The sequence below is a fragment of the Sorex araneus genome, chromosome X, assembly GCF_027595985.1.
Source record: "Sorex araneus isolate mSorAra2 chromosome X, mSorAra2.pri, whole genome shotgun sequence".
Classification (NCBI taxonomy): Eukaryota; Metazoa; Chordata; class Mammalia; order Eulipotyphla; family Soricidae; genus Sorex; species Sorex araneus.
The window spans coordinates 80,230,116-80,248,038 of record NC_073313.1 but is presented as its reverse complement, the minus strand read 5'-3'; the positions used below and the strand labels follow the sequence as shown (position 1 = coordinate 80,248,038).

General features: G+C 44.9%; 1 protein-coding gene across 1 annotated transcript; it reads right to left on the bottom strand.

The window, feature by feature from the left end:
* Positions 1 to 13,403: 13,403 nt before the first annotated feature.
* LOC101555436 (casein kinase II subunit alpha-like) lies at positions 13,404 to 14,573 on the bottom strand. Its single transcript, XM_012935632.2, has one exon. It carries the CDS (start codon positions 14,571 to 14,573, stop codon positions 13,404 to 13,406), a length of 1,170 nt encoding a protein of 389 aa, XP_012791086.1.
* Positions 14,574 to 17,923: the final 3,350 nt, after the last annotated feature.

Sequence of the window (17,923 nt, the reverse complement as noted above, 5' to 3'; positions counted from 1 at the left end):
AAGGCACACATCAGAGAGACAGCTGCAAATTCAGAAGAGCACTGGAGTCTGGGCAAAACTTAAAGGTCCACAGGAGAGAACGGGTGACTGGGCTGGGCCACCAGGCAGCCCTGGACCATGGCAGCCCTCTGGCAGGAGCAGGTAGGTGTCTCTGGGCGTGGGGAGGGGACGGTCCCCGCTGAAGGAGAGGCCAGTGCAGCGAGGCGCGGCACAGGCAGGAGGCGAGCTGTGGGGATCATCGTCCAGGGGCTGTGTCCCCCAGCTCGGCGCCCTCCTGGGTGCGTCCAGATGGACAGCCAAAGGCCACGGTGTGTCGGCGGGATGCTCCGGATGGTGGCGGCGGCGGCAGCGGCGGCGGCAGCGGCAGCGCCGGTGTCTGGGCACTCCGATGCAGGGCTGGTGGTGCGGCGGGAGGCGGCCGGGCCGGGGTGGACTGTCCAGCGCGGGCCCGCGTCCTGGTGTGCACGGGAGGGGCCGGGCCCGCCGCAGAGGCCAGGCCGGGCGGCGGCAGCGGGAACCTGGGGCGCTCTTCTGGAACAAAGGCAAGCACGACGCGGGCGGGGACGGGGGCGCGGGGGGCAGCGCGGGGGCGGCGAGGTGCGGGAAGGGGGGGCGCGGCGCGAGGACGCTGGAGGCCAAGGATGCCCGCGGCGCGACCGGCCCGGCCCGGCCTCCCCCGCCCCGCCCCCGCCCCCGGGCCCGCGGCCGGCCCGGCCTAGAAGTCCTCGTCCTCCACCCAGCCGAAGACCCGCTTCATCTCGGCCAGGAAGCCGCGGTAATCATTGAGCAGGGGGCTCTTCTTCCTGATGTAGGGGATCACCCACTGCAGGGCGCGCCCGGTCATGCGCGTGATGAGGAACGTCACCTTCAGGGCGTCGCTGGAGAACAGGGTCTCGTCCACCAGCATGTACGCGCCCGTCTGCACGATGAACTCGGGGAGCCGGTCGGTGTCGCCGTCGAACGTCTCGGGGAAGGGAATCGGGTTCCTCCAGCGGCGCGTCTGCGGCCGGATGGGCAGGGCCAGGAGGGCTTTGATCAGCTGCACTCGGCCGTCCATCGCGCTGCGCTGGCTCTGCGGGGCTCGGCTCCGGGGGGCTCGGCGGGGTGGGCGGGAGGCGTGGCGGGAAGTGCGTGTGCGCGGGGGCGGGGCGGCCCGGGGGCGGGGCGGGGCGGGGCCGGGCGGTGGCGCCTGCGCGGGCTCCGCCCCCCGGCCCGGCCGTGGCGGGCGCGCGGGTGTGATCGGCGGGTCGCGGGGAGCGGGGCCCGCGGGGCCGGCGTGCGCGGGAGTCTGCGCCTGCGTGTGCGCGTGCGCGCGTGTCCACGCGGCGGGAGGCGCGCGCGGGGCGGGGCGGGGGCGGGGTTTCCGCGGCCGCTCGCTGCAGGAGGAGGCGGGGCAGGAACCCGGGGGCGGGGCGGGGCCGACGGCCGAGCTCGGGACGGAGCCGGGCGCCGGAGGATGAGCGCGCACCTGCCTGGCTCGAAACCCAGATTCTCGGTGTCCGTGTTGGAGGACGCGGTGCCTGCCGGTCACCGGCCCTAGCTGACCCTCCGTTCATCTCGCCTCCGCTCGCCCTCGCGTCGCTTCTGCCAACACGTCCGCCTGCCTGATGCGGCATCTGGCAGAGAGCCGCACCGCTGCGGGGCTGGTGGTAGACTGGACTCGAACCACGATGCGCAGTGCCCCTGTTGCCACAGCCACCAGAGCAGCGTATTCCAAGAGGAACTCCACACCACAGCCCAGTGGCAAGAGGGTCAAACTTCAGGGGATCTCTGAAGACGCCCCGCTGCTCACCCATTCAAGTGTGAATGTGGTTTGATAGACACACAGTGTGTGGCCGGTGGCTGTTACTAGGGTGTTACTCGCCTGTTACTAGGGAGCACCACCTTCTAAACTTCTCCGCTGTGCTGCTCCCACCGGCATCCACAGCACCAAAGGTCGCCTCATCTGCAGGGAAATGCAGTCGGGGTGAAAGATGGAGCTCTGTGATATGCGACTCCTTCCGAAGAGTCTTTTCTCATACATTCTCACACATTCCACCGACTCTTCCTATTCCGTGGCTTAGCGGCGGTTTGCCAGCCCTGCTCACAAGTCAAACGAGTCATCGGCAAATTGTGTGCCTGGTGGCCGCCTCCAGTTCTGTCTTCCACAGTTCGGATGTGTCCACCACTCTGGCCACCCAGTCGTCTGTTGGGGACGTCTGGCACGGGTCACGGTTTTGGCAACTGCAGATATTAACTATAAACATTCATCTAGCGTTCTGTGTGAACATTTAGTCTTGTTCCTGTAGCGTAGGTGTCTAAAAGGAGCGTTGCTGTGTCATTTAATCCTTTCAGAATTTCTCCTCGTGGAGCCGGAGCCAGGTATCCTGAGTAGGGTGCTAGCCTTGCAAGTTTGGGACCTCACTTCCATCTCTGACGCTGCATATGGTCCCCTGAGCACCGCTAAGAGGGAGCCCTGAGCACAGAGCCGGGAGTAAACCCTGTTGCAGTTTGGTGTGGCGTCAAAAGTTCCGCCAAAAATGCTCATTCGAATTGAAATAAAAGGGGACTCCAGGTGATGGTGGCATCCGTGGAAACTGTAACTAAGAATCCACATAAACGTGAAAGTCAGAATGCTTTCTACCCTTAGCTTTTGACCTGGATAAACACGGGGACCCTCACCGCTTCAATTATCGATGCTAATGGAGGTTCCTACTGTTACAATAGGCTAAATAAAACATGAAGATAGAAAGAAGAGGAAGGGAACATGAGGGTAGCTGGGGAGATGGAAGGAAGGGAGGGGAGGAAAGGGGAGGGGAGGGGAGGAAGAACTCAACCTCTTCTTCCTAATACACTTGTATAATTGTGTATCTAGAAACCAGATCCTCTAGCAGAGAGGACTAACGACAACAGAATGTGGAATACGTGAGTTAAACAAGTACACATGGTGAATACTTTTTAAATAAATCCTTTCTACTCAAGGAGTGGAGCCTTAGTACTAAAAGAATTGAAAATGCTATAAATTGTGTAAACCTAAGGGAGAAACAGGGCAAAATGGCAAAACGTAGTTTCTGAAAAGATCAGGACTTTCATGAGTTAAATGTCAATTCTGAGTATCGGAGAGATGTTTATTTATGCATCGGAAAGCCCTCTATTTTAAGACATCTCACCAAATTAATCTTAAGATTAAAAAATGGCAAGGTTTTAATGCACATAAATTTACTTGTGAAAATTAAATATAGAAATACAATTTACACACAATGGTGCCACTAGCCAGCCAACCTGTACCTGCGTGGCGAGTGCATCAGCAACCTGATGGTGCCTCCAGGCTTCCTGATACCCCAAAATTGCCACTGTGCCTATAGCCAGACCCCAACCATTTGGGACCAAGTTTACCAGGAAATTAAATGGCCCGAAGTTAGGTATTTGGGAATCACACACACAAACTTCCTCCGGCTCAGCTATATAAACTCATTTATTGGCCTTATTTTAGAAACCCAGTGATATGTCTTGAAAGAGATCAGAAGCTGCCGTTAATCTCGGACCCACGCATGGCGAACAGACTGGGGTGAATTGAGGGGTCAGGTTGGCCTGCTGGCCCATGCAAGCAGAGCACCTCGCTGCCGCTTGCTTCCACAATCCAAAATCGTTGCCATACCCCTGGCCTGACTCCACTGTCTCGGGTTGGACCTCACCAAGATATAATCTGCTGAAAATTTTGTAATGTGATCTTAGCACATCAACAGCCCTGGCCCAGAGATATAGCAACGAGTCCCGGAAGACATCACAGAGCTGGAGATCTCTCCGGGTCCCATACTGAGCAAATTTCACTGGGGCACCCCAGATTGAGTAGGTGGACTCTCTCTGCCTACTCCAGACAAAATCCCAGTGATGAAGAGCTTCCACAAGCAAGGCCCAGTTATGCAGGCTCCAGGATTGAATCTCCAGGCCACACAGTGGCAGAGGAACTGGGCTGCCCCTCTCTGCCCCCCCCCACCCACCCAATAGACTGTCTCTCATCCCCACAATTTGCTTCTGGGTGCCATCTTAGGGCACCAACAATCCTGGCCCAGATACTCCCAATTGAATCCCAAAATGGATTAGTGCCATACAGAGATGTCTCTGGAACCCGTCCATTTATAGTCTAGAGATTTACATTTAAAATCGTGGCCATGCGTCCTCTCATGATATTCAAAATGAGAAATGGAAAATAAATTATCTACCTTCTTCCCCTGTAAGGTAGGCTTGAATGGTGGTGGGAAATTTCCAGCAAAACATAATGCCCAAAATTAGAGAGAGTATATTGGGGAAATTAGCTGCGATAGAGGCAGCGTGAGAACTGGGGTGGGAAAGTATAGGGGGTGGACTTGGGACATTGGTGGTGGTAAATGTGCTGTGGTGTGTTGGATATCAACCCTAAGTGCTTTGGGCTTTATCAGTGAATTGCTCCTTTCCTCCTCCCAGAGAAGCTTACCATGCCCTTGCTAACATCCTTACCTTCTCTTTGTGTTGTATATTAATCCTAAATTCTTTAGGCTTTATCAGTGAAGTGTCCCCTTTCTTCCCCCTAGAGAAATTTAACATACCCTTGCTAGCATCCTTAACTTTGTTTATCTGTAACCTTTCCCTTGTATTTTACCTCTCATTGTCACAGTTCCCCATGTCAATCTCGATTGCTGTAAAACAAAACTTTCTGGTAATTCTGAACTTTTATTTATACCCCTTTGTATTTGAAGTGCTGTATATTTGTACTTGCTTTTCTGTTTCCACTATAGCCTTTTTATATGTTACCATAGAGTAATGTTCTTTGGCTAAACACAGAAAAACCATTCATGCTATGCTCCTAATATTTGGGAGTTGATTGACTCTGAAGTATATCTGCTCCTGGGAATAATTACTTGGTCATAACTACTTGACTCAGGCTTCAGTTTCTATAGTTTCTAACACCCCAAAGGGGAGGTCCCGCTGTGGGACTGGGATAGACCCAGTGCGAGTGGCAAAACTACCCGGTAGTGAAATGGGACATTCTAGAAAGCATAATTACATGGTTTTGATGCAAACTGTTACAATTTAAGAAACAGGACCCCCCTAGGGAAGGACTAGCTGAACTGACCTGAGGACTTAATCTGGAATTTATGGTAAAAGCCTTTTTTGCCCTTAGAGCCAGACAATCAAGTGTTAAAAGCCTTACTTGCTCTCAGCCCAGAGAACTAAGTGTTTGGATCTTTGTCTCTTACTGTGTTTTTCCAAACAACTGCAAGTATCCATAACTTATACAATTAAAGGGAAACATGAAAGCAATGTACTTGTCCCTGGGAGACAGAGTATCTCCTTGAGTTGATCTCCCTAAAGAATTTCCTCTTCCAAATGTTTATCTATGTAAATTACTATCACACAGTTCCTTACCTCAATCCCCCCTTCAGATGTTCTATAAGTATGCTAGCAACTCTACACTAAATGGACCATTTTCACCATCTGGCTGTGGTCTCCAGCCTCCCCATCTCCCGGTCTCTCTGTGTCTCTGTTGGGGAGCCCTGGGGAAGTGGGGAGGCAGGGAGGCTGCTCAGGGCCACTGAACGAACACACGTGTCCAGCAGCAGCTGCTGCCCCGGAGAATCTTTTTTGTGTTTACACACTGGTGGAGGGATGGGGTTCCATCATTGTGTGGCTGAATCTCAAATATGAAAGCTTTATAAGTTAATCTCACCATCATACAATCTTTAAAAAGGTAATTTGGAGTTCTTGCACAATTCAATCAGCTTATTCAATGGTTGACCACATAGCAGTAATAAAAACAATGGTCAAAATTTTCTAAGAATAGAATAAACTTGACAGATAATACTGTCTGATCTCAATGTTTAAGGCTAGTGTAGTGTTGTACACAAGATGAATGAAAAACAGTGTGGCATCCAGAAACAGACCCACACATATGTGTATAGTCTAATTTTGACAAAGATGTGAATGCAGTTTAGTGGAGATAATGTCATTATTTCAACCATGATACAGGAGCATTTGGAAATTCATTTTTTAAAAGGTTTCATTTATAAGAAAACCTCATAGCATATACAAAATTCACTTCAAGGTGATCATAGACGTAATGTTAACAACTAAACACTCCTAGAAGAAAACACTGGGGAGAGCCCCATGCCATCTTAGATTAGGCAAATTTCTTACTCAAGTCACCAAAGCACAATGCATAAAAGTTAAGCTGCATGAAATTTTCTAGCAAATTAAAAAGTAGTTGTTTTTAAAAGCACTGTAAAGAGAATAGTAAAGGAAAGTTAAGTGTGTGGGGTCAAGCATTTGTAATTGTAATATGCTTATTTGTTTTGTTTGTATGTGTTTTGAACCACAGCTTACTGTGCTTGGGGCTTACTCCTGGCATACCGGTCCTCAGTGTTTGCTCCCTGTGGTGTTTGGGACACAGCGAAGTTCCTGGAATGGATCCTAGGGTCTCACACGTGCAAAGAAATCACAAACATTTTTCTGAGTTCTCAATATTTATTTTTGCCTATTTTTATTTATTTATTTTGTTTGCTTTTTGTGTCACACCCAGTGATGCTCAGGGGTTACTCCTGGCTCTGCACTCAGGAATTACTCCTGGCAGTGCTCAGGGGACCATATGGGATGCTGGGAATTGAACCCGGGTTGGCCGCGTGCAAGGCAAACGCCCTACCTGCTGTGCTATCGCTCCAGCCCCATTTTTGCCTATTTTTATATCAGCATAAATGCATGCTATTTTGTTCCACACTTTCTTGTGCAGGATGTTCCTTTCGCCATTCAACAACAGTGGGATTATGTGCACTGAACCAGAAGCATCAACATTCCACATCACTGTATCACTGTCATCCCGTTGCTCATCAATTTGTTCGAGTGGGCACTAGTAACGTCTCTCATTGAGAGACTTATTGTTACTGTTTTTGGCATATCCAATATGCACGGGTAGCTTGCCAGGCTCTGCCACGCGGGCTCGATACTCTTGGTAGCTTGCCGGCTCTCCGAGAGGGGCGGAGGAATCGAACTCGGGTCGGCTGCGTGAAAGGCCGCGTGAAAGGCCCAACCGCTGTGCTATCGCTCCAGCCCAACATTCCACATCGAACTTTGACTATTTTGGGATATTTTTGTCGTTGTTTTTTGTTTTGCTTTTGGGTGGGATGCGAGAAAAGATGCTGGAATCAAACCCAGAACCTCAACATGCAAATGAAATCCACATCCACCAACACATATAATTTTTGCTCCTCCGAGAATGTCCTCCAGACACAGCTAAATATGAAGATGCTCCAGTTCTTTTGGGCCACCCCTCTATATATTTGAGTTCCCCATTTGTGGATTCAGCCTACTGATGTCTGAGTTTTCTTGAATTTGTAAATATTAAATGCTCAAATAGAGAATTATCAGTGTGTAGCTGGAACCGCTTGATTTAACCCCCTGTTGATGAAGAATTAACTGCATTTGTAGTTGTAATTCATATTGCAGTAAGCACTGATAGTTTACATCAACATATTGTCTAGAATTCCATTTTATAAGTATGTCACAATTTATCATTCGCCTATTGTAATATATGAAAAAATTGTATGCAGCGATCAAATAACATTTAGCTCAAGAACTCCAGGTGATTTTATTAATTAAAAATCAACCACAAGTAGGTGGGAAGTACACAGAGAAGGGACCACCATGACAATGATAGTTGGGAATGATCAAACTGGACAAGAACTGGGTGCTGAAATGAAGTAAAGTGATACACATGATAGCCTTTCAGTACAGAGAGAGAAAGAGAGAGAGAAAGAAAAAGTGCTATGAAGCAGGATGGAGGGTGGTAGCATGAGGAAATCTGGGGACACTGATGTTGGGAAATGGACGCAGGTTAAGGGATGATGTTGGTACATGATATGATTGAAACACAATTATGAACAAATTTCTGTGTATCTCATGGTGATTCAATTTTAAAAATCAACCATGGGGTTACTATAATAACCAAAAAATATGATAGAACAGTGCTGTCCCCAAAGAGATGTGTGTCCTAATCCCCAAAATCTGAGCATGTACAGCATGAGGTTATTAAGGATGGAGGTGTAACAAATCAATTGAGCTTAAAATCGGGAAGATCATCCTGATTATATAATTATATGAACTCTTAAAAATGGCAAATGGAGTTGAATTATTGAGAATAAATCCCAGTAGACATATTGAACTCATCATTGTTGTTTTGAAGATGGAGGTAAAGGGACAAGTTAACTCCGTTCCTGCAAAACTGGGGTTGCATGTAGGAGTTGTGAATTTTCCTTAGTTTATAGATATCAACAAAGTGTGCCTTAGGTCCCATAGGTTGTAAGCTCAGAGAGCAGAATTCTACCAATACAGCCCAAATGAACAGGAAATGATGGTGGACTCTAGAGTCACCAGAGAGGTAGGTAGCCTACAGATATCAGGATTTCATTTAGGAAAGGCCCTTGTCAAACTTCTGGCCTACAGAACTGAAACACTATAAATATATCATTGCTCTAATGACTTGCTCTATTATATCTATGTTCATTGAAAGCATTGATTGCTCCTCATTAAAAATTAACATTGCCATTGTTTCTGCAAGGGGTAAAAACAGGTAAATTTTTCAACCTATCATACATCTAAATGGACTTTTCAGAGCTCATTGCCAAGTAGAAGACTACTTTTAGAACCCTGGGGTTCAATGGCAGAGCATCCACTACATGGACTCTGCCTCATTCCTTGCCCTAAAGAGCACTGCTCCAAGTGATCTCACGTAGACACTGAAAGGTAACTCTTCATAATACTTTTCTTGTCTTTTGCTTAATAAAAATATTCTAACCCTAGTATCTTGGATTCATATTCATCTCATTGCCTGATTGATGTCCCAGTGAAGCCCATTCTTTCCTTAGAAGTTCATCTATAGATTTGACCTCTATGTCCTTGAGCAACAAATTACATTGTTTGGTAACACCATCTCTCACTGTTCACTTCTACAAGTGAGGCTAATACACATATTATAGACACTATGACACTATTTAATAAATATTTTTTCCTCCTGGTTTCTGATAAATCTTACACAGTTTATCCAGGCCCGGATTCAAATTTATCCTTCTCCAGGAAGGCTTGAATTCTCTACAGCTCTCTACACCAATGCAAGGGTTTTTTCTCTTTTGCACAGAATGACCATTAACTGCTTTGGGCCCTAGCGTTGTCCGTCTAGGAAGAATAGGTCTTGCAGATATATTTATTTTATTTTTGCATGACATGAGCTCCCTATGTGATGTGTTTATCAGTTGAGGGAAGGGCAGGTGCAGTTGGCTGAGTAATCCAGACAGTACTGTATCTTTTGGGTGACAGGATTCTGCCTTTCATGTACATTATTGGGGGGTAGGTATTATCTTGAATATTTGTCTAACATTTGGTTTTCATAGAAAACATTTTCACTAAAAGGCTTTTAAATTGTATATGTTCATCCTCACATATTTAATTAAACTTTTACCTAATGGCCTATGGAAAACTCTTCTCACCAGTTTTGTTTATATTTCAATCAGCACAAGATGTTTGTATCACATTAACTTTCACATTAACTATTATATCACATTAACATTACCTTCTCATTTTGGATACATTTCAAACAGTATATCCCTATCTGGCTTTAATGCACCCTGGTTGTTTCCCAAGTGCACTTATCCCAGTAAAAGAAATAATTTTGAGTTTTTCTTTCCTATTGATTTAGCATGGATGGCCATCTGTCCTTGCCTGAGGGCATATTGTTGGATCCTCCCATTACCTAGAGTATGATGCCCAAAACCACAAAGTCCTATCCTCCACATCACCTCTGTCAATGTAATCAGTGTTAACATTTTCTTCCATTGTTGGAACATGGCCTGAGCCCCTTGACATGGTGACCACGGGATGATCTCAGGTCTGGGAATTGACTATGGAAGCGCAGTCATTGAGCACAAGGAATGCCTGGTGCCACCCAGACCTGGGAATGCCCCCCGTCTTGCTTCTCCAGGCTGGCACCTTGATGCATTATGGTAGTTAACAAGTTAACTCGTAAGTGATTGTATGTGATTGATGATAAAGGAGGTAAAGTGTTATGTGTTTTATTGTAATAAGATAATTGCCTTTATTGTTAGTAGGAAGATGTTTTTTATCATGGAAAGTGTATAACCACTGATAATTTAGAATAAAGACACTGCATGCTGGATGTGTAGTCATATGTCCCTTCCTGATCTCACTGAGTCATCCCAGGTCACATGTCTTCTTGAGATATGACATTTTGTTTTAACAAAAGGGGATATTTTATACCAAAGATGTAAAGCACTGGACTTTTCGCATAAGGTGTACAAAGTTTTATATGTATATCCATGAAAGGGTATCAGGATTGTAAGAAGGAGTGTATTGTTTCACCATCATTACATGTCTACCATTGTAGTTTCCCTAGCGATTGTGCTTGTACCTCTCAGATATATTTCTTAGACTGAGGGGTACGCCTTCTTCACAAAATCCCCAAAGTTATGAAAAGTTCAAATTTTAAAAGCAAAACAAGGGAGGACATCTTGATATTTTACATCTGAACAGCAATCTCCAATATCCCATCAAACAATATCCAGCATCTTGTCTTAGAATTTTAAAACTTTGGACCATATGTGCAGTGACATTTTGAATCTTTTATGCAGTGACATTGTTAGAGTGTCAAATTGGAGATTTTATGGAAACCTAGGATAATTTATATGACCACCACTGAATAAAGGAAAAGTAAAAGCCAATTTCCTCAACAATTTTTGTCCGGCAGATTTATGATACCATCATGACAGTTGCCCTACTTGAAAATCAGTGCTTTAATGCTTTATTATAAAAGTCAGCTTCTACTTTGCGGCCCCGCGCGAGATCGACCCCGGAGGCAACTGAACCACTTTGGACACGAGCGGCGCCCCCAAAATGCCTCCAAACTGTGTGCTGGGAGCTTCTGGCCCAGGCGCTGCCGGCAGGGTATGCTCTTTTCTCTCTCAACTCTTTCTTTTTGAACGCAGCGAGGCTATAGCCGGTTTTTAGACTCTACAGGAAGCCTGGGATAGCCGATGGGCAGGACTCCCGGATCCGCCCTGTGCCGGCCGACATTTAAGCACAGAGCCATGTGGGGACGCTCCTTTGCGGCCCCACGCGAGATCGACCCCGGAGGCAACTGAACCACTTTGGACACGAGCGGCGCCCCCAAAATGCCTCCAAACTGTGTGCTGGGAGCTTCTGGCCCAGGCGCTGCCAGCGAGTGATGCAATTACCAAAAGAATTTTCCTTGGACTTCATATAGAAATCCAAAACCACGCGGCTGCAATAGCAGCCGCGAGAGACCTAATATCTCTTAATTGTCAGCAACGTGTAAATGTTCCTTTTTGGCAGGGCTTAACGTGGGGGGAAACTCCAAACAATAGTACTAAGTTTTTCGTTAACGGGTAAAAGATTGTAGCAATAGAATTTTAGGCAGAATTTTCCCTGGACTTTATATAGAAACCCAAAACCGCGCGGCCGCGGCAGCCTAATGTCATCTAATCATCAGCAATATGAAATAGTTCCTTTGTAATGGGTTGGACTTTTTGGGGACCATAATAGGGTTAAAGTTTGTAGCGACGTGTAATTTCTGGCTGTACTTTCCCTGGACTTTATACAGAAATTCAAAGCCGCGAGGCTGCTGCCATGGCCGCGCAACCTATTGTCATTTAATCATCACCAATATGAAATGGTTTCCTTTTAACGGGTCGGACTTTGGTGGGAAATCCTAACAAGAATAGTAAGTCTTTTGCTGAAATATTGAAGGCCACCAAAGTGGTAGCCATCTCTATAGACTGAACTAAGCCATATCCCCACGCCGGCTGAGAAGAAATATCCTTCTTTCTCGGGAAGAAACGCGGCGTGGCGTTAACCATAGTATGATGTCCATTAAGCTGACACGGACCTGGTGGCATGGGAATCGGATACAAGGGAATAAATTATTATGTACTTGGAACAGCAGGACGCTGGTGGAATCTTGAGCCGGGGCCAATACTAGCGTATTACTTTTGGTTCCAGAAACTGCTTGCAGACATTCTACCAGACTATCAACTAAGCCAGAGCCCCACGCCGGCTGATGACGAGAAATAACCATCTCTTTTGGTTTGTTTTCCCTTTGTCAGGCAGCGTGGTGATTACTAAACAGGCGTGATCTCGGTGGCGCGGGACGAGGGGGGAAAAAAATAGAAAAGTTATGCAACAAACAGCGGGACTTAATATCTCTACATTCTCAGCAATGGAGAGCCATCAAATGCTTCCTTGACAGTGGGACTGTCTTCTCTTTTTTGGGGGGAAACCCTAGCAACAATTGTGAATTATGTGTTGAAACATGGACTGTAACCAAGATAAAGCGTAAACGAAGTGAAACTTATCACTTACAAGGGCGGGGACTGGGGGGGCGGGAGGGGGCGGGAGGTATAATGGGGTGGTTGGTGATGGAATATGGGCACGGGTGAAGGGAAGGGTGTTTGAGTACTGTATAACTGACATAATCCTGAGAACTTTGTAACCCTCCACATGGTGATTCAATAAAATTTAAAAAAAAAAGTCAGCTTCTAGTTCTTTTTTTATTTCTTTCAAATGCATTTTATTTGGCCTTTGAATATCATAAAGATGCAATTGAATATGCAAATGTTGTTGTTTACACTACATCTTTAGGCTTTATTACAGCCTAGGATGTTAATCAAAGATTTTTCTCTTAGATCAAATTGCTAAGTGTTTAGTTCATGGCTCATGATGTTGGAGGTTTTATTCTGATTCCGATGAAATGCTTTAAAACAAATGGAGGACTCTCTCTAACTCTCTACCTCTCCTCCATGACATGTTCAGGTGTGGCACACTGATATGATCTCCTGGAGTCCAGATATTGGCAATCTGTTATCTATTCTTCAAGATCTTGGTTTGTTCCTTTCTTTAATCATCCTCAGTTGAAGCGAATACTGTAATGATTCTAAGCACATAACATAGTCAATTACAGATTATTCAAGACCAAACGAAAATTTAGGTAGATGGTTTGATGTTATTGCAGATAAAAGGACCTGGGGATGGAGAAAGAGGAAAATTCAGCATATTAGTGTTTTCATTTTCTTTGTGACTGAACTATCATAAATGTAACAATAAGACTTCAGACAGTAATTTTGAAGTATCTCCCCTCCTTACCAGACCTAGACCACCTTAAGGAGAGAGTAGAGGGGCTGACAAGATAATGGTATAGTAGATTGGGTGCTTGCCTTTCATCCCATATGGACCCCCGCTACCTCCCGGAGTAATTTCTGAGTGCAGAGCCAGGAATAACCCTGAGAACCGCCAGGTGTTGGACAGAGAAACAGAGAGAGACAAAATGCAGATTTTTATACCTGAGTCTCAGGAAACAAGGTGCCAATTCATTACTTATCAGCCTGGGTTGAAGGTGCAGCAGTTTTCTCAGAAGCTGTAGTAACTTGAGTCTTTGGATTAACAATCTGGTGTCTAGCTTGTGAAGAGGTTCCTGGCATACTTCTGTCTTTGGTGGCAATCTTATTGACCTTTTCCTTGTGTGGTGACTCTGGTGGAGTCGGACCATTCATGAGAACTGAGAAATAGGAATGTTTCATAGCCTCTTGAGCAGTAAGCCGTGACTGATGGTCATATTTTAGCAGCTTATCTAAGATATCAAAGGCTTCTGGGCTTACAAGGTGCTGGTTCTCACTGTGCACGAAACACTCCCATTCCTGGCGGGGTTGTGTGGTTAAGAGTGCTTTGGTACGTGACTCTAAAGTGATCTTGTATTTTTCAATGTACTTATAAAATTCGTCTGTTCCCAGAACATTTATTATCCTCACCAACTGATCAAAATGATCGTTACCAGGGAAAAATGGTTCCTTATGAAAGACCATGCATGCTAGGACACACCCCAGGCTCCACATATCCAAGCTATAATCATACATCTCATAATTAACCAATAGCTCTGGTCCCTTATAGTGCAGTGAAGCAACATGAACATTATACATGAAACCAGGATGGTAAAAGTCTGACAAGCCCCAGTCGATGAGCCGTATGGTTCTTTTCTTGTGATCAATCAAGATATTTTCAGGTTTGAGATCTCGGTGCATAATTCCCATGCTATGAGCATAATCCAAAGCCTTCAGTATCTCATAGGTGTAAAACCGTATATCATAGTCTGTTAAGGTCGGGTACAATTTCTTATAATTGGTGTTTTTTAGAAACTCAAATACTAATGCAATGTCTCCTGAATCAACGTTTCTTACAGTGTCTATCAGTGTTACGATGTTGGGACCACCTCTTAAGTTCTCCAAAATTGTGATTTCACGTTTGATTTTTATATAATTGACTGAGTAGAGTATTTTCACTGCAGTTTTTTTATTTGATTTCTTTTTGTATGCCTCAAATACATCACTATAGTTTCCCCGTCCTATTAGTTGGCCCAGCTTGTAGTCATCAAGATTTCCCCATTCCTCCTCATGTGACTCAAAATCCCAATAACGTGTAGGTCGGTGTGAGTTTACATCTGCATACACTCTAGCCCTGCTTGGCAAGGGTAACTGCAAGAAAGACATCTTGGTGGAGGAAGACAAAGCTGATGGATGGAAATCTTGCTGTCACAGTTTTGGAGGAATGGAGAATAGATCTTGCATTAGATGTAGAAGCTCTGGAATAAACATAACAAATCAGCAGCATTTAAAATCTGATTTGGAGATGGCTAGTCCATTATGTTAGTGTGTATGAGATGTGGTTTAATCCCTGGCATAGTGTCTTGTGGCCACTTGCATATCATTTGGTATAGCCCCTATCTGTGCTAGAAGTGGCTGACCCTCTCCTCACAGAGACAATATGGCTGCTATAGAGAAGAGGAGACACACTGTATAGCCACCAGCATCAGGGACCAGGTCAAGGCTGGAACTTTTGTCCCATCTACACTTCAAGTCATGTTCACAAAAAGACTTAGGTCTAGCCTAATATATATCCTTGAAAGATGCTTCCAAATGACATGATCTTGAGATATGCACATTGAACTCACCTTACTAGTACAATCAATTGCTATTATTACTTTTTATGTCTCAGATTTCTAGTCAGTAAAATTAGGTCCCAAGTAAAATCTGTCCCATTCTGTAAGTTTAGGTAAAGCATTAGACTAGGAATTGGAACTGACTAACCTTACATTCACAAGTAACTCTGTTGTTTTATCATCTTCAATCATGTTTCATATCATTTATCTGCTGTGTTTTGGAACCTTTATCCTGTCTCACAACCCACAGTAATCTGCTCCCTGGAGGACCTTTTGTACTTACCATTCATGACAGACACACAAGTTACATGTGGTGAACCTCATCCAGTTTGAGAACTGTTTGTTCCAACACATGGGTAATTTCATCTATTCTAATGTATTGATGTTAATTTATAGATGGAGATCATCTTCCTCAGAGATGCCCTCTGCAAATGTACATCTGGGTTCACATTCACCGCAAAAGTTGCTTATTCTTCTCACATATAATAAAGATCAGTAAGATCAGGATATAAGTAGGAACTTAAAAACTACATGGAAAAGTACTGGAATAGCAACTTTTTTTTCTGGGATGCCTGTGGAAACATCCTTTCGACTGATCCATAAGCTCTCAGGCCTTTGTCAGTGTTACCAGATAGAATTTTGTGAGGTGCCTGATAATGAATTCACAAAGGGCTTCTGCATTCTTATTTCAGTGGTTCAGGCAACTCCGCCAGAAAGGAACAGACGGGGCTCAAATATGTACGTCAGGAGGGCTGACTATACACTCAAAGAGGTCTGACAGTGGACTTGTAGAGAGAGGAGTCAGTTGAAATTTTCCCCAAGGCATCTCAGCACAAAACCCTGATGTCAATCAAAACAATTCTCAGGTAAGAATGCAAACTTGGGGCTGGAGCGACAGTACAGTGGGTGGAGCACTAATTTTGCACCTTGAAGACCCAAGTTCAATCCCTGGTACCCCATATGGTCCCCCAACACACACCAGGAGTGATCCCTTAGCACAGGACCAGAAGTAGTCTCTGAGCACTGCCAGGACTGGGACAAAAAATAGACAAAAATTTAAACTTTAGAGGGGATTTTAGTGACAGAAGTGGAAAATTCAATTTTGCTACCTTTAGACCACTGAATATTATTCCCACTGGCTCAGTGCTGGAACCTCTTCTTTCCCAAGCTCCCAGAATCTTCCAAGATAAACACCTTCAATTACAATCACATCTCACCTCTTTAACAGAGCCCCCTAACAATTAACCACTTACTCTAAAGGTAGTTGAAAAATGATTCTCATAATATTTAGTGTAACAGAGAACAGGGATTAATTATATAATTTTTACACTTAAAACTCACACAAGACTCTTCTTTGCAGGACTAGAGCCATAGTTCAGCAGATACTATCCTTGCCTTGAACATGGCTAACCTGGGTTCCATCCCCTGTACTCAATATGGTTCCCTGAGCTTAACAAGAGTGATCCCTGAGTACTGAGTCAGGAGTAATCCTTGAGCACCACAGGGTCTTCAACACCTACCCATACTCCAGAAAATAAAAATAAACTTTACTGCAGAGGAATAGATTGCAGAGTAATAGACTGCATAGTAATGCCCATGGCATAGTTCCAGCAGGGTGATATCTAGAAAAGCAATGCTCCTTAATAGAAAATATATTTCATCATGTATTAAGAAGCTACTTGAATAGCACAATGAGAAGAACAGTACTTTGGAGTTAATTTAATGAGCAAACTAACAGTAAATACTTAGAAATAGTGGAAAGATTTACAGCGGATATGCAAAACGTATTTAGAAAAATATTTTTTTACCTTCTGCTTGCTGCTCCACCGTCCAAGGTGAGGCTTGCTTCTGCTGATAAAACTTGGCCTGTTCCTCATGGGAGGCACAGTCCCTCCCTACTGGGTAGTTCCCAGTGGCCTCCACACCTGTTCTGCACCATATCACAGGTCCACACCACAGCTCTGGTGTAAGCTCGCTGTGTAAGTGACCCTGCAACAGTTCTACTCAATAAATTCTGTGCTGCTCAGTTATTCTGTCTGCAAATCTGCAAGGACAGGCAGAGAAGACAGAGGTCTTCTAGCTTAATCTCTAGCTTAATCCCTCAGAATATTGCATGGGAGTTAAGTACAAATACTAACTTCAGCACAGCAAGAATGCTAGAAAATTAGGGGATGGAGCAATAGCACAGCGGGTAGGGCATTTGCCTTGCACGCAGCTGGCCCGGGTTCAATACCCAGCATCCCATATGGTCCTCCGAGCACTGCCAGAAGTAATTCTGGAGTGCAGAGCCAGGAGTAACCCCTGAGCATCGCCGAGTGTGACCACAAAAAAGCAAAAAAAAAAAGCTAGAAAACCAGTGGGGGAAACAAGAAATCCACCAAGCTCAGTGAGTGAAAATTATATCAGCAAAGACATAAAAAAACACCAGTAAATCCTCAGATAGTGTTTTTAGTGACACTGTGATGAGGATATTCAATGAGTTCAAAGAACTGATAGCACAAGGAGTCAGAAAAGCATGAGACAGCATGAGTCAAAATGAAAAAATTACTAGTCAGAGTGAAAGAAATGAAGGACATGGTAGGTGATATTTTTTAAAAACGTCAATAGAAGCCCTGGGCAGCAGAATAACAGAAGTTGAATAAAAGATTGAGGAGCTCCAAGATGAGGAGGAAATGATAGAAAACAACAGAAAATGGAAAATAGTCTGAAAACTAATGAACAGTATACCAAGGAACTATGGGATAAGTCAAGAGGAACAATGTAAGAATCACTGGGACTGGTTAAAGAAACTTTGGTACATCTACACAATGGAATGCCATACAGCTGTTAGGAGAGATTAAGTCATGAAATTTGCTTATAAATGGATAGACATGGAGAGTACCATGCTAAGTGAAATGAGTT

Bases quoted from the DNA above. Each gene is read 5' to 3' on its own strand.
- LOC101555436 (XM_012935632.2), bottom strand. From the start codon at position 14,573: ATGTCTTTCTTGCAGTTACCCTTGCCAAGCAGGGCTAGAGTGTATGCA.